The sequence below is a fragment of the Paramormyrops kingsleyae genome, chromosome 13 (genome assembly GCF_048594095.1).
Source record: "Paramormyrops kingsleyae isolate MSU_618 chromosome 13, PKINGS_0.4, whole genome shotgun sequence".
Taxonomy (NCBI): domain Eukaryota; kingdom Metazoa; phylum Chordata; class Actinopteri; order Osteoglossiformes; family Mormyridae; genus Paramormyrops; species Paramormyrops kingsleyae.
The window spans coordinates 20,975,009-20,991,267 of record NC_132809.1 but is presented as its reverse complement, the minus strand read 5'-3'; the positions used below and the strand labels follow the sequence as shown (position 1 = coordinate 20,991,267).

At 41.2% G+C, this 16,259-nt stretch overlaps 1 protein-coding gene across 1 annotated transcript; it reads left to right on the top strand.

Annotated features, from left to right (window-relative positions):
* The first annotated feature begins 5,991 nt into the window (after positions 1-5,991).
* LOC111859186 (monocyte chemotactic protein 1B-like) lies at positions 5,992-7,935 on the top strand. The gene is made up of 3 exons (XM_023841665.2): positions 5,992-6,243; positions 6,792-6,912; positions 7,336-7,935. The coding sequence occupies exons 1-3, from the start codon at positions 6,177-6,179 to the stop codon at positions 7,433-7,435; spliced, it is 288 nt and encodes a 95-aa protein (XP_023697433.1). The 5' UTR covers positions 5,992-6,176; the 3' UTR covers positions 7,436-7,935.
* The last annotated feature ends 8,324 nt before the right edge of the window (positions 7,936-16,259 follow it).

Genomic DNA, 16,259 nt, shown 5'->3' with positions numbered 1-16,259 from the left:
AGATGGCTGGAAACTAAAATAAAATACAAGATTGTAACTCCCAAGGTACTTGCATATGTCCTTGCGTCAGTCGTACTAGAATTTTGATTATTTTCAATTTTCATTTGAAATGCAGTTTAGTTTTAGTTAGTTTTCAGTGTAGTTTTATTAGTCTTTATTTTAAATGTTTCTCTAATTTTTAATATTTATATATTTTAGTTTAAGTTTTAGTAATTTTATTTCTAGTGATAGATGAAAACTTGTAAGATTTAATGTCTGCATGTTGTCCTGTTGGCTATTTTTATGGTTCAATTACACTGCAGGAAAGAGGCCCAAAGCTAAACAAATCATTACTTTAGGTAAATAGTATTTTAAAATGGTAATGGAAAGTATCTGTGGTTTTACTTTTATGTCAGTTTTTTTTTCAAACCAATATTTATAGTTATCATTTAGCTGTAGATTTGCATTTAATTTTCGTATCTTATTTTGTTTTCATTAATATTAACCCTGGCTTGCGCACTGTAAGTACATAATGCACTGTTTTAGGAAATGTTTAATTTTTAATATATCATCCATGCCACGCTTCATAAATGAGCAACTCTGCTCTACAGCTCTGCGCCATGCAGGCCTGGCAATATATGAACATCCAGGAATGTGTCATGAATATTTGCAGTAAGCCAGTCCAAAGTTAGCATCCTCTCAGAAAATGCCTAATTTTGATCAGTACTGCCTGGGCGACTAAAAATGAACGCAAATCACAGTGTTACTCAATGTTAAGCTGGCTCACCATTTGGTAAATGATCGCGGATGTAGTTTTAGGGTGCAGTGTTAGGGGAAAATGTGCAAAGATGAATGCATCGATATCAGTTTATGAAAGTGAAATAAACAACTCATTTCTACCCCTATGTTTGGGGGGTTTTCATGGGTAAAATCCCTACAAATCAAGAAATGACTTATTTGTGATTAAGTTACACAAAATTGCTAGGCTCTTGGAATAAGAATGTTTTTCGATTTTATTTTTGAGTGGTTATAAATATATTTATGACAAAGGTTCACAGAAAAAAGAAACTCCGATCTCCAGATTTCCAAAAATTCTTTTTTTATAATTAATGTTTTTAAGAGTGTCTGGTACAGTCCAGACCCACACAGTTTTGCTGTGTGCTAAAATAAAGATGTAAAAAGCCACTTGAAACTTGCAACTTGATCTTGTATAGGGCATAACCTTTCCACACCCCTGTTTAACCACTCAAGGCTGCTGATATTATGTAAAAGGCTGCTGGTCTGACCTTTAATCACAAGTGCCATGAACAGGAACCATTACCTCTGCAAAATGGCTGCTGTTGCATCATCCAGGTGGGTGTTACACTCGTGGTGGTTCTGAAAAGCGCTATATAAATGTAATATTCATTAATTCATCTTCACATCTGGCAAAAACATTTGCCAGATAATTTGGCAAATTGCCGGAAAATTTGAGGATATAAGCAGGATATAAACAGCTACGCCCAGCATCTCTATAACTTTAAACATTAAATGCTTTAATATATATATATATATATATATATATATACATACATACACACACACACACACACACACTTCTGGGAAGGCTGTCCACAACGTTTATGGGAATTTTTCACCATTCTTCCAGGAGAGCATTTGTGAGGTCAGGCACTGATGTTGGATGAGAAGGCCTGGCACTCAGTCTCCGCTCTAATTCATCCCAAAGATGTTCTATCATCTTGAGGTCAGGGCTCTGTGCAGGCCAGTCAAGTTCCTCCACACCAGACTCGCTCGTCCATGTCCCTATGGACCTTGCTTTGTGCACTAGCGTGTCGTCATGTTGGAACCGGAATGGGCCGTCCCCAAACTCTTCCCACAAAGATTGGAACATGAAATTGTCCAAAATGGATTTGAACACTGCAGCATTAAGAGTTCCTTTCACTGGAAGTAAGGGGCCAAATCCAACCCCTGGAAAACAACTCTACACTACAATCCTCCTTCCACCAAAATATACACTTGGCACAAATCAGTCAGGCAAGTACGGTACTATTCTCCTGGCAACTGCCATACTCAGACTCATCCATTGGATTGCCAGACAGAGAAGAGTGATTTATCACTCCAGAGAACACATCTCCACTGCTCTAGAGTCCAGTGGCAGTGTGCTTTACAGCACTGCATCCAATGCTTTGCATTGCATTTGGTGATGTAAGGCTTGGGTGCAACTGCTCGGCCATGGAAACCCATTCCATGACGTTCTCTATGCACCGTTCTTGAGCTAATCTGAAGGCCACACGAAGTTTGGAGGTCTGTAGCTATTGACTCTGCAGACAGTTGGCAACTTCTACACACTGTGCACCTCAACATATGCGTTGTCCCAGCTCTGTGATGTTACGTGACCTACCACTTCATGGCTGAGTTGCTGTCCTTCCCAATTACTTTCACTTTGTTATAATACCACTAACAGTTGACCGTGGAATATTTAGTAGCGAGGAAATTTCACAAATGGACTTATTGCACAGGTGGCATCCTATCACTGTACCACGCTTGAATTCACTGAGCTCCTGAGAGTGACCCATTCTTTCAAAAATGTTTGTAGAAGCAGTCTGCATGCCGAGGTGCTTGATTTTATATACCTCTGGCTATGGAAGTGATTAGAACACCTGAATTCAATGATTTGGAGGGATGTCCCAATACTTTTGGCAATGTAGTGTACATATATCTCCCCCTGATGCACAAGCATTTCCCCAGCTAATACTTTGTATTAGTACTGTTGATGGCAGTGATTATGCAGTGGCCAGGTTAGGTCACTGGTTACTTGGCAACCTGATGGCTTGGGGAAAGAAGCGACCTCTGCAGCGGCGGATGCAGATGGTGATAAACCGGTAGCACCTTCCTAAGAGTAGGAATGCAAAGCGGGCATGAGCAGGGTGGCTGGCATCCCTGATGATGGACTCGGTCCACTTCTGGCAGTGGGAGGATGACTGACATGATTTTTCTTGATTACTGACTTTAAATCACAAAAACCTCCAGCTTGAATAAAGGTCTATAGACTTTTATTATCCACTGCACACAGGCTTGGTAAATATGTCCAAAATTTCTGGGTTAACTTATAAAATCATTGAGAGTAGGATTCCAAAAACAGAGTGTCATGTAATATTCAACAAATGACATCTTCAGTTTCCCCAGGTGGGCCTGCTTCAGCAAGAAGTGAATCAGTCTCATTAGGTGCTCATATGCGCACACACTGTAGGTCTATCAGGAGCTGTGTGAAACATCACTTGCTTTTTGAAATGTAAGGTAACTAAAAGCAAACCTTATCTGTGAACGCTGTGTCCGGAGAACGGCGCACATTAGAGGAGGTGAAAAATAAATGGTTTGATTTAAAATCCGACGTCAAAAAAAGCCATCTCCAGACATGGGAAATATATGACGACCACTGGAGGGGGACACCCCCCCCCCCCCAGTGGCTAAAAGCCCAAGGTGCAAAGTACTTGCATATGTGGTGGCACAGGGTTCGAGCGTCATGTACCTGTATGGCTTCGCAGCACAGGCTCCAGTTAAGACCGGTCTTGGAAGCCTAAACCTTGAAATTAAGTACTCATCAGCAAATAAATGTAAATGATCTTCAAACATGCGTTCCCTTCTCAGAGCACGATTGTCAAGCTCTTCAAGAAGTAACGGAAATGTCATTTTGATAGCAAGGCCAATGCACAGAAACAGACCCATTTATAATCCGCATGATTGCCGTTACTACCATGGAAATAGTTTTTACACTTTAAAATTATTTTTTATATTTTACTTTTATAAATTAGTCAAATACTATCATTTTATCGACTGTAGAATGAACAAAACTGCTATAACCAATTATTTTGAACAAACTATCATTACTCAAATGTGCGTATGAATGGTCTTGAGTTTGCATAGATTCTGTTCTTAGATAAGAAAACATTGGTGAATGTCAGAACGTGAGCGTCAAGGATCCAGGCGGGTTTGGAGCGGGGACGTGGCATGACACAGGCAGAAAAGGTGGACGACCCACTTGCGACTCAAAGAACAGGGGATTATTTAACAAAACAGAAAACACTATGAACACAACAAAAATCAAAATGACCACGAGGGGTCAAAAACAAAAGGGGATAAACAAAGACTAAATTTACAAAGGGGGGTTCAGGCCAGTAGGCAGCAGACAACTAACAGAATATCCAAAACTACACTAACAACTATTTCAAACATCAAACATCACAAACAATGAACCACTAGGGAACTGGACAGAAGCAGGGACTAAAATACTAAGGGGTAACGAGACTAACACTGGACAGGTGAGGCTAATTAACAAAGACTGGGAAAAAAGGGCACAGATGAAACTAATTAATTCAAAGGAAATAAAACAGGGAAACCGAGAACTAAGCAAGGAAACAGAAACTAACAGGTAAAAACCAATCAAGAGCAAAAACCAAAACCAAATACAAATGAAACACAGGGACTGGAAAACTGATACAATTGAAACACAAAGGAACAAAATCTACAAAAACAGAGGAGGTGGGATTTGAACATAAGACAGGGATCACAGGCAGCCACATGCACAATGTGTTGAGCCATGTGGCCAAACAGGTAACAAGGGAAAACACAAAGACTGACAACAGGAGGGACGGGATGACCAGCAACGCCTGCTGGCCAAACAGGGAAGGGACACAGAGTGGGACAAAAGGGGCTGTTTAAGAACAAATTTGTTCGTAAGAATGGTTGGTGAATGAGGCCCATTATCCATTATATTCTGATGCGATCTGCATGGAGAAAATGCCTACTGTACATAATCAACCAATAGGTTGGGCACCTTAGTGTACAGGCTACGTAATGCTGACATTGGGGAGAAAGACCGGCCTACTGGGAAAATTACCGGACTTCCCGATGCCCAAACCATGCCTGATGTACAGTCAACCGAAGCAGAATGAAGACTTAAGGTGACGATTTAAGGGCTGCTTTATGGCAGATGGTGCCTAGTGGCAGCTAGTTAAGGCCTAACTAGTCGCATTGCATAGTATCCGCACTCAATCAAATTAAATCAGCATTAAACAAAATGACTAATGTGATCTGAACCATTGCTACTAGTTCTAATTTAAAAAATGACTTATAAACAAACAAAACAACAATGAAAACAACAACAACAACAATAATAATAATAAGAAGAATAATAGTAATAAAAAGAAGAACAGGAAGTATAATGGCAGCATGATGACTCTGTCAGTTGTTTCATTGCCTTGTACCTCTAGGGTTCTGGGTTCAAATCTAGCTGTTCCTTAATTTGAGTGGAGTTTGCATATTCTCCTTGTGTCATGCACATTAACACATGGTCTACCCCTTCAACTCCAACCAAGTACATAAGCTTCACTAACTATGAAACAAAGTTGTCCACTGACCTGCTATTGTCTCTGTTTTGCATTATGCTTTTAACACCAACAGACAAAAAAGACAAACACATTGTCAGAAAAACAAAAACACTCATGACAGAGGGAATCGCTAGGCCCACCTACATGGACTGTGTGGGAGCCAAGGAAAGAGCATTTCACAGTATCTCACATCTCTTATATCTGTATCTGGATCTGTTCTTTCTGTCAGTGGGAGAGGTAGCACAAATGCACAAGCTGATGTTCGACTCCTTAACCCATGGAAACTTTCAGATGTAGCAGGTAGATAAATGTGAGCTAGTATTGTGGTTCTGTGCCATTTTTATGAGCATGTCTGGAATGTGTGTAAAACATGGTACTGTTATAAACATAAAAGGCTGTGCATCTTTTTTTTGTGTGTGTGTGAGCTTCCATTCAGTTGAAACGGTGCTGACGTGGAATCGAAAGAGGTACTGAAAGAGGGAAGTGAGAGCTAAGAGACTCGGTTGACACAGGCCTTCTCATGCTGACATCCATCAGCATGAGCTCAAACAAAGCTATGACGGAAGAAAGCACAGAGCTGGACTGTCCCGCCTCTGACCCCAAAAATAACCTCCAGTACAGTGAGAGTTTCACTTATGTGAGAGAGTGAGGATTTCCCCCGCAAGTGAGGGGTCTTCCCCGCATCACCGAGGGATCTATAAAACTCCATGGGCCAGAGCAGATCCTCAGACCAGTGATCCTCTCCTGGAGCAACCAGCAGCCTCCTCTAGCCCGGATCACAAGAAGCCTTCACTCAAGCTCAGAATCGATATGTCAGCTGCCCGTCTACTGCTCCCTCTGGCCGTGGTGCTGCTCAGCGCCATGATGCTCACAGAAGGTGGGGAACATTTACTAGTCGAGCTGGAAGCTTTAGAAATATCAGTGCTTTTTTCTCGTTTTGAGCCTGTCTGTGAGGAATACTGGTAAACCTATTGGATTTTAACTATGAATTTGTATTTCTCAAGTAAGATCCATAATGTTATTGACCTTGTGTATACTATATATACACACACAAACGTAGTAGATAGAGATATGTGTGCTTTTGAAACATTAATATGTTAATAGTCTGTGTAAGGAAAGTTAAGGGAGTCTGGTCTGACTCGGCATGTAGTGACTGCAAACTACAATTGGAGAAACAGTGGTGGTGATGATGAGAAGGATGATGATGAATGTGTCATGTATATCACTGTGACCCTATAGTGGATGAGTGGTGTGGAATATGAATGGATGGATGCTCTTGGATTATTGGAATGGATTATTAAGCTCTTATTATTATTATTATTATTAGTAGTAGTAGTAGTAGTAGTATTAGAATGCTCAAGGTCATTTTTAAAATCACGTGTGAGTGCTTTGCTTGACCAAAGTCTTTGTATGCATGTGCTTCAGGTGTGCGGATGGCCACCGAACCCAAGAGCTGCTGCTTTTCCTTTGTCACAAAAGAACTGAAGCCACAACAAGTGAGCAGTTACAGAAAGACCAGCCAGCAGTGCCCCAATGCTGCCGTGGTGTAAGTCTGCCAGTCGCTGTCTGTCCGTCTCAGTCAGTGCATGCCTCATTTGCTCCGCTGGATTTACTGCAGGAATTCAATCAATGCGGTGCCTTGATAAAAAAAAACCGAGCTGGGCAGTGTGCCTTAGTCCCTGTCTGTGACTATAATGGATCCTAGCTCATTATCCCCTAAACAGGGTTTCTAAAACTTGTTTTGCATTTAAAAATTCTTGTGACCAATTTAAGTTCAAGTAAATGTGCCTGAACCGATCAGCACAAAGAGGGATTTGGCTGTCATCTAAACATACTCTTATATGTTTTAATTAAAATGTTTTAATTATTCTTTGCGAATAAAATGCAAATAAAAATGTCCAGAAAAATGCTGGGCATAGTACAGATATACAGGACATGCTGTTTATGTTCGTCTTCCCCTCTCCGGCAGGTTCACCACCCGTCGTGGCTTCAAGGTGTGTGCCCAGTCCAGCCAGCCCTGGGTGCAGACGCTCATCAGCAAAATTGAGGACAAGAAGGGGCGGCAGTAGGGGAGGAGGCGGCATTCCTGTGGCCTCCTTTTTGTGCCGCTGAAGTTTGCGAGCCAGTCCAGTGTTTCCATCCCTGCAGGCACCAGCTTGACACTCTTGCGATGGAAATTCATGGGCCTTCAGGCTGGTGGCCTATTTCCATGAAGACCTGCTCATTCCCCACCTGTGGCGTCGTTATTCCCTCAGGAATCATCTCCCAATAGCCTCTATATCAACACTTGTGCTGCCATTAAGCTAAAATTCATATATGTCATTGAAGCTGAGAGACTCTCATGAATGTTAGATTAGGAGCTTTACCAGTAAAATAATTTAAAATGTGTATTTCCATCTTTTTGTATTTTTGTATTGCACTTGTTCAAGTTTTTTTTTTGAAGGAAAATTTTTTATATATCTTATTACCTTTTCATATCTACTAATGGCAAAAATGTATTGTTTTTCTAAGATTTGTGCAATGTTTAATGATGTGGAAGTTAGAACGACAAATAAAGTTTTGAATGGAAAAGAAACGTAGTACATTATGTCCATGGTGGTTAAAATGAGCAGCACAGAAACCCGATTTTATGACACTAAACAGCTCCACGGGACACAGGGATGGGAAGCCAGAATGCCGCCGTTTTTTTAGCAGCCTTTGGATATAGTGGGAAAGCAAACCAAGCGGCTTGTGAACCACAGTTTTAACTGCAAAGCCACAACAGCTGAACTGCTGCTTCTGGTATCTTTCTCTAACACACACTAGTGTCATTATAGTTTATAGATTTTTAGTAAAAATGTTATATTTTATATTGGCCCTTGTCAAACTCACTCAGATCCTTACACTTGCCCATTTTTCCTACTTCCAACACCAGTAAATTTTATATTATTTGCAATTTTCATTTGTAACTCAGTTTTAGTATGTTTCAGTGTGGTTTTATTAGCTTTTATTTCGGGGACAGTATGATGCTGCAGTGGTTAGCATGGCTGCCTGACACCTCTGGGACCGGCGTTTGAGTCCCCACCCGACTCGCCGTGTAGTGCATGGGCTTTGCTCTGGGTTCTCCAGTCCCCCACCCCCCCGCAGTCCATAAACATGTGGTGGACTGGCCCCCCATCCTGGGTTATTCCGTGCCTTGTGGCCAGCAGGACAGGCTGTGGACCCTGAATACGACGAGTAGGTATAGAAGATGCATGGATAGATAGCTTTTATTTTGAAAATACATTTCTGTTTAATTTTTATACATTTTGGTTTCAGTTTGTTTTACTAATCTTATCTCCAGGAATAGACTGTAAGTTGAAGAGCTGTTTTATGTCTTTGGAGAATCCAGCATGAGCACACAGTGCATAATAATACTCCTGTCCTCACAATGGACAAAAACATGTATTCATGGTAATTAAGGATAAACAAATCATTACTTAAGCTACATATTTAAAAACATTAATGATAAAATATTTAATATCAATTTCGGTTAGTTTTGATATAAACATCATAAAAATAACAATAAACACTTATTTAAAAAACCAGGAAGAAAAGATGCCGTCAAGCACCGTTTTCATCAACTCTGTTGTATCTCTGTTTGGCCAGCAGATGTCACTGCTGTGCCCTTTCATTGGTGCTCAGCCCAGCTGTTTTCCAACTCCTTGTTATGAGTTTGTTTTGGCTACACCTGCCCCTCACATACTCATTGTTAGCAGTGTTTATAGGTGTTCCTCCATCCTGTGTTCCCCAGTCCTGTCATGGGTTTTTAAACTGGATTTAAAAGTGATTACAAAAATCAAAGGGGTTAATTACAATTACAAAGTTTAGGGGCAGTTACCACAAATGCACACTCACCTCTGAGCTTAAGTGTAGACCTTAACATGACCGGAAACATGTGGTGAGAGGACCTAAATGTTAAAAAAATAAGGGTGTGAGATCAACAAGATAGAAGGGAGATAAACCATTCAGAGGATTAAAAACAAACAATAAGATTTAAAAAACGGTCCTGTAGTGAACTAGAGAAGAGAGCTTAAGATTGTTGTGATATTATTATGTTTTTCTGCACTGGTCTGGAGTCTGGCCACAGTATCCTGGACTAAGTATAGATGAGAATGGGATGACTGGTTCACTCCAGTATGTAATGAGTTGCAATAGTCAAGTTTGTCAAAGGGCACTATCAAAAAAAAATACAAAAACATTTTTAGCAAAAGGTTTAGAGTAGGTTGTCAGAAGGTTATTTTCAGGAGTACAGCTAAAGTCAGAGAGCCTAAACAACTAATTTTTTTGTAATTTAAATTAAGAAAAAATTCTCACACTTGTCCTGATTGCGCTCAAGCACGGAGCGGGGAAGCAGCAGCCAGAGCCGAGGAATCGGGTGAATGAGGATTTATTAAAGAGCGAGAAAACAGGAACACCAAACAGACCTCAGACTTAAATGACCGGACTGGGGAAACAAACTTAACGTGGACTTAAATACATTGAACTAATGACAGCAACAAGAAACAGCTGGTAAACACAGGGATTCCACACGCGCTAGATGAGGGGGCGTGGCACACGGGAGGATTGGACGAGCAGGGCATGACACACTCATGTTTTAATATCTTTCACATAGGTGAGTAAGGTTTTAAGAGAAAGCTGCACCCCAGCATGTTTAAACTACATCAAAAGTATCTTTAAGACGACGAGAGGAAATGATATCTGACAGGTTGTGGTTACAAATAACTTACCAAAAAAGGGAGAGGTACAGGTTAAAATTAATGAAGGACAGTGGAGCATACAGCAGGGACAGATGAATAATCAACAGAGGATGCAATGTGACATTATATCATCAATTCCATGAACAAAAAGTCAGAGAAAATCCTCACAGGCTGTTGATGACATAGAGTATGTAGGAACAGTTTACAAAGGCTGTTTATAGTGCTAAATACGCCAATCAGTCAAAACATTAAAAGCACTGACAAGTGAAGTGAATAACATTGAGTATCTCACTATAATGGCATGTGTCAAGGGTGTCATTATCTATTAGGTACGTGAACAGTCAGTCTTTGAAGTTGATGTGTTGGAAGCAGGAAAAATGGGCAAACTTAAGGATCTGAGTGACTTTGACAAGGGCCAAATTGTGAGGACTAGATGACAGAGCATGTCTAAACTGGAAGGTCCTGTGGGGTGTTCACGGTCTGCAGGGGTCAGTACCTACCAAAAGTAGTCCAAAGTGAACCGAAGACAGGGTCATGGGCACCCAAGTGAAGGCTAGCCTGTCTGGTTTGATCCCACGCTTGCTGCATATGGGCCTTTGTTTCTGCGTGATGTCCTGTTTTGCTGAATAAACCCCATTTTCCCCAACCTCACGGCATTTGTTTTGCCAGAACAACCTGGAGTTTAACACGCTGAAGACTGTGGAGATGACAGTGGACTTCAGGAGGCACCGTCAGGCACTTCTTCCTCTCACCATATCCAACAGTCCTGTGGCAACAGTGGAGACCTTCAAGTTTCTGGGAACAACCATTTCCTAAGACTTGAAGTGGGAGCCCAACATCAACTCCGTCCTCAAAAAGGCCCAGCAAAGGATGTACTTCCTGCGGCAACTAAGGAGGTACGGTCTGCCACGGGAGCTGCTGAGCCAGTTCTACACTGCTGTCATTGAGTCTGTCCTTTGCTCATCAGACACAGTGTGGTTTGGAGCAACCACCAAACAGAACCAAGGGAGACTGCAGCAAACAGTGAGGGCAGCGGAAAGAATCATCGGTGCCCCCCTGCCCTCCATCCAGGACTTGTACTACGCAAGGACCATCACACCCTGGACCCTTTTCCAGCTCCTCCCCTCTGGCAGGCGCTACAGAACTATGTACACAAAAACCACCAGACACAGGAGCAGCTTCTTCCCTCAGGCCATCACCCTCATAAACAGCTAAGCTGTATCATTTCCCTTCTGTAAATTTTCCCCCCTTAAATGCTGTTTGCACTCAACCTCACACCTTTTACTTGTACAGTGTTACCCATGTGTGTATATTTCAAATTTTATTTCTTGTATAGTGTCATTTATTGTCTGTGTACTAGGGAGTCTCTAGCAGCCGGAACCAAATTCCTTGTGTGCCCCAGCACACTTGGCGAATAAAGCTGATTCTGATTCAGATTCTGATAATCACACATATACAAACATTCATGCCATCTGAGATTCTGAGACACTTACTGCTGTAAATTATGGAGAGAGAGAGAGAGAGAGAGAGAGAGAGAGAGAGAGGAGCAGCCGTGTGCTGGAGGACAGAGAGGAGCTGAGTCTGGTCTGAGAGGCGCCTCTGCTCTGTCTTATATAGAGGCAGAGCTGCATTACTTGTCTTAACCCCACAGAAACTTCATAAAACAGGAAAATGTGGTGGTTTCCATTATTTGCTTATTTAAAGAACCCATTTCTGGTACAGAATATTTTGCATGAGTGGTCATAACGGGAGCTGTGTAATGACCCAGACTGGCATCTGGGTTACGGTTACACATGAGTCATCTCTGCTCCACTTTATACACAGAAAGAGACATTTAATAGTGTTCTCAGTTGTAATTATCCAGAATTACAAAGGGATCTACCCAGTCTGATTTTCTAAGAATTTGTAGAATGGTTTGCAATAGTTATCTGTTGCTACTTCCTTTTTAAAAAACTTTCCTAAATAATAATAATAATAATAATAATAATAATAATAATAATAAATATTACTCATATAGCACTGTTCGAGATCTCAAAGATGTTTCAATAAGAACACAAGAAATTTACAAACGAGAGGAGGCCATTCGGAATGAAGTAAACGGATAACAAAACAACAAAGCATATTATGCATAAAGAACATCATAAGCTTAAGCAAACAAAAAGCGAACAAAAAGGTTCAAACTTGTGTTTGAAATCTGAGACCGAGATCAACTGAGGAATAGCATTAGGGAGGGAGTTCCATAGTCGGGGAGCTAGGTGGGAAAATGTGTGGTCACTAGAGCTGTGGAGTTTGGAAGGAGGGATAAGGAGAGAGCCAGAAGAGGAGGATCTACGACTGCGGGGAGACTGGTGGGGGAGAAGCAGTTCAAAAAGATAAGATGGGGCTTGGTGGTTGAGAGCTTTGAATGTCTAGAGAAGTATTTTAGAATAGATACGTTCTTTTATAGGGAGCCAGTGAAGGCTCTGAAGTATGGGAGCGATGTGCTGGTAGGAGCGAGTGTGGGTGAGGAGGCAGGCAGCAGAGTTCTGAACTATTTGGAGCTTGGATTTACCAGTAATACCAGCAAGTAATGAGTTGCAGTAATCTAGTAATCTAAAGGCATGAATAAGGGACTCAGCAGAGCTGGAAAGGAAGGGCTTAAGCCGGGCGATGTTCTGAAGATGGAAGAAAGCTGTTTTTATTATGGAATGTATGTGGGTCAAATGAGAGGGTTGGGTCCAAGGTTACACCAAGGTTACGAACCTGAGGAGCGGGGAGATGGTGGTGTGGTCCAGTTGGAGGGTAATCTGCTTGATTTTGTTAAGTGTAGATTTTGTTCCAAAAACAATTAATTCTGTTTTATTTCTGTTGAGTTTTAGAAAGTTTTGGTTCATCCATTGATTGATTTCAGAAACACATGATTCAATGTTTGCACGTGGCAGGTTGTTTATGGAGCTGGTACTGAAAGTGCAATTAGCAGTGTACTGTAAGTATGTTTCTGATGCAAGCTGCGAAAATTAGCCAACCCTGGACCAGGACGGGGAGCCGAAGGTGGTGGAGGGGAGGAGGCGGGTGAACAGTGAATAGCTGTAATGGCAAAGAAGTGGGTTAGACTTATTCTTTATATAAAACCTGGATTGATGCGATTAGACACGGCTGGATTCATTAGGTCTCCTTTTTTGAGCTTTCGTATTCACTTTCATTTATCAAACAGTGCTAACCTAGGTTACAGAATATGACAGTAGGTAATGAAGATGCTATTGTAATGAATCTGCTTTTATTTCCTTTTCGATATGAGACGCTGGGAAATATTAATGTTACTAAATGTTCTCAGCAGTATGTCAACACTGCACAGGCGCATATGATGGGGGGGCCTCAAACGGGCTGAAACCAAATCTTGTGGGGATCGTTCTCTGCAATATCAGAGCAAAGTTCAACAAAAAGACTGCTTTGAGTCTGGATGAGATCATCATGGGTCTTTCAGTGCACCTCCCTGACAGCATAGACCTGAAAAAAGCAGACTTTCACTTTGCTAGTGATGGCCTGGTTGATTATTGCACACTCTGATTCCTGGTGAGTGGGTACTTATCAAGAACCCCCAGAAAGAACTCCTTGGGGCTAAGTGGGAAGGCCAATATCAGGTACCTTTAACAAACGCAGCGGACAAAGTGCAGTAAAAGCAGATGGATTCATGCTAGCCACTGCAAAGAAGTAGACTATGTTTCTGAGACCTGATGCACTAAGGTGACGTGCTAGTAACCTCTCCCTTAGTAGCCAAGACAAACAAACATTTGTTTCTAATGTCTTGTCATAGTTACAGATTGATGTATGTACGGGCCTGATGATCCAGAGGGAAGTTATTTTCAGGGAAGAGCTGCTTTGTAGCAAATCTATAAACAAGTTACTGTCAGAAACTTGATTCTCTGGCTTTAAGAATTCCCTCTGGAACATCAGGTTTACACTAGTGAACACAGGGTAAAATGGCCTGGAAAAACCAAAGATACGCCTGTCTCATAGGGTTAGAAATGTGGTCTATCAACCTAACTAGTGTACAGTAGCTGATCCACTCTTTGGACAAAAAGTAAGACTTCAGGGCAGTTTGCTGCTTCAAGGTATGTTCAACCACAGTCTCAAGATTGAGCAAACAGACACTCAAATACGTAACCTTATATGAACTGTCAAGGGGCCATGATTAATTGGGCTAATTTTTGCATATTATATTTGGCATGGTTGCTTTATAACTTCCAATGTAAAAGACAGAGACACATGATTGATACCTAAAATCAAAGCTGACCACTGCACCATTAATTGCAGTGACTTGAATAATTGAAATTCATAACTTGTATATAATTTATGGACAGGAGAATTTTTTAAAAAATGTTGAACAAATACAAAAACACACCTTTGTGCTTCGGTATTTTGTGAATATCTCAAAAACTCTATGGTGGAATAGGTAAAATTTTCAGTATGTGGTTCCCACCCTTTTCTACATCTGCTACTGTGACTGGCGCAGTTATGGATGATCTGGCAAAGGCAGCCCATAAAGTAGACATTCATTTTCCCTCAGACTCATGTCATTCTAGAATTTCTCTTGCCAACACTGACATTTGGGTGATCAACTGACAAGCCAACATACCTTGACCAGTTTAGGCCCTGCATCTTCAATACTTCATCAAGCCTGTTGAATATTCTTTCAGCAACTACTGGAAAGACACAAGTCAGAAACCTGAGATAGACACAAACTCTATGTACATTAAAAATTCTGAAACATGCATCTTTTGTACAACATTGTTAATACTGCGATCAACATTTATCAAGACATTTATTGCTTTAATCTTCATCATCTCTAAAGACATAGTCATTTCTGGAGCCATAGCTCCATTCAGAACAACTTTAGTCTTCTACATGCATACTGCTTTGCTATAGCATTGTTGGGAAACATTATATTAAATAGAGGCCTTGCATGGTCATAAACAGCTAGCGTTATATCATGTTTGATCAGGAAACCTGAGAAGAGGCCCATTTATTACCTGAAAAATAACAGATAAATGCCAGAAAATATCTGCTGCTAGTTATTTTTCCAGTTTTATGACACATACAAGAATTCATATTTTGCCCTTCTTAGTTTTCATAACTTTCAGCTATGTTCATTAATAATTTCTATTTTGTGCTGGTTATTTTTGTGGATTGTGATGTACTGGTGAGCCTTGACACAGCCAGTGTTCTAAGCTGTGATGCAGTATGTCTGAAGGCTCTCTATAGCGATCCTACAGAAACTCTCCAGGGTCTCGGGTGGCCGTACTCTCCTCAGCTGCCTTGAGCTTCAGAGAGGTTGCCCTGCATTCATTACAATAGAGGACATGAATGGATGAATGAATGAGTGAATGAATGTTACATTTATATAACACCTTTCAAGACACCGAAAGCGCTTTACAGAACCAATGGGGATCCACTTCAACCACGACTGCTGTGTAGCCCCCACCTGGATGATGTGATGGCAGCCATTCTGCACCAGTATGCTCACCACACGGTAGCTAAGGTGGTGAAGGGGAAGGAGAGACTTCACGAATTCATTTCAAATGTTCAAAATATCGCATCACAGTGACATCTAGTGGCCAAATGGTGCACAGTAGAACCAGATTTTGTGGCCAACCTAGATCTGAATATGAGGCTTGTTATGACTCAACAAATACAACATATACAACAGTGCCTGGGACAAACATGTGGAAAAAACAGAATGGCTGCAGTGTGTTTAAGGGAATATTAAAGAAACATTGATTTGATGACATTAGCTTGTGTTTGTAAAGCTGCTTATTCAGGTTTTTTTTGCAGTGAGAATTTTCTTTTTTTCTTATTCTACATTGTCCAGTGTGCTGGGGGAATGCTGTAACCCAGGGGAGGGAGTGCGACTCAGTGACAGTGTGAGCCTTCGGCAGGTTGCCTAGTGTGAGGCTGGGGTTAGGGTTAGGGTTAGGGCCATATGCACACCTGCCCTGGGGATTATCTGTATTATCTGAATATAGACTGTTTTATATTCCTGCACATTGTCCTGTGTAATGGGACGAGCGGAATCTTCCTGACTGAGGAAGTGACATCATTTTTGTGTTCATGGAGATCATCAAGGGGGAGCTCTGTCTTTCAGGCAAGAATAATCCCCCCATGGTGGAATAGTGGATCCACTGGCCTTAAAGCAAGA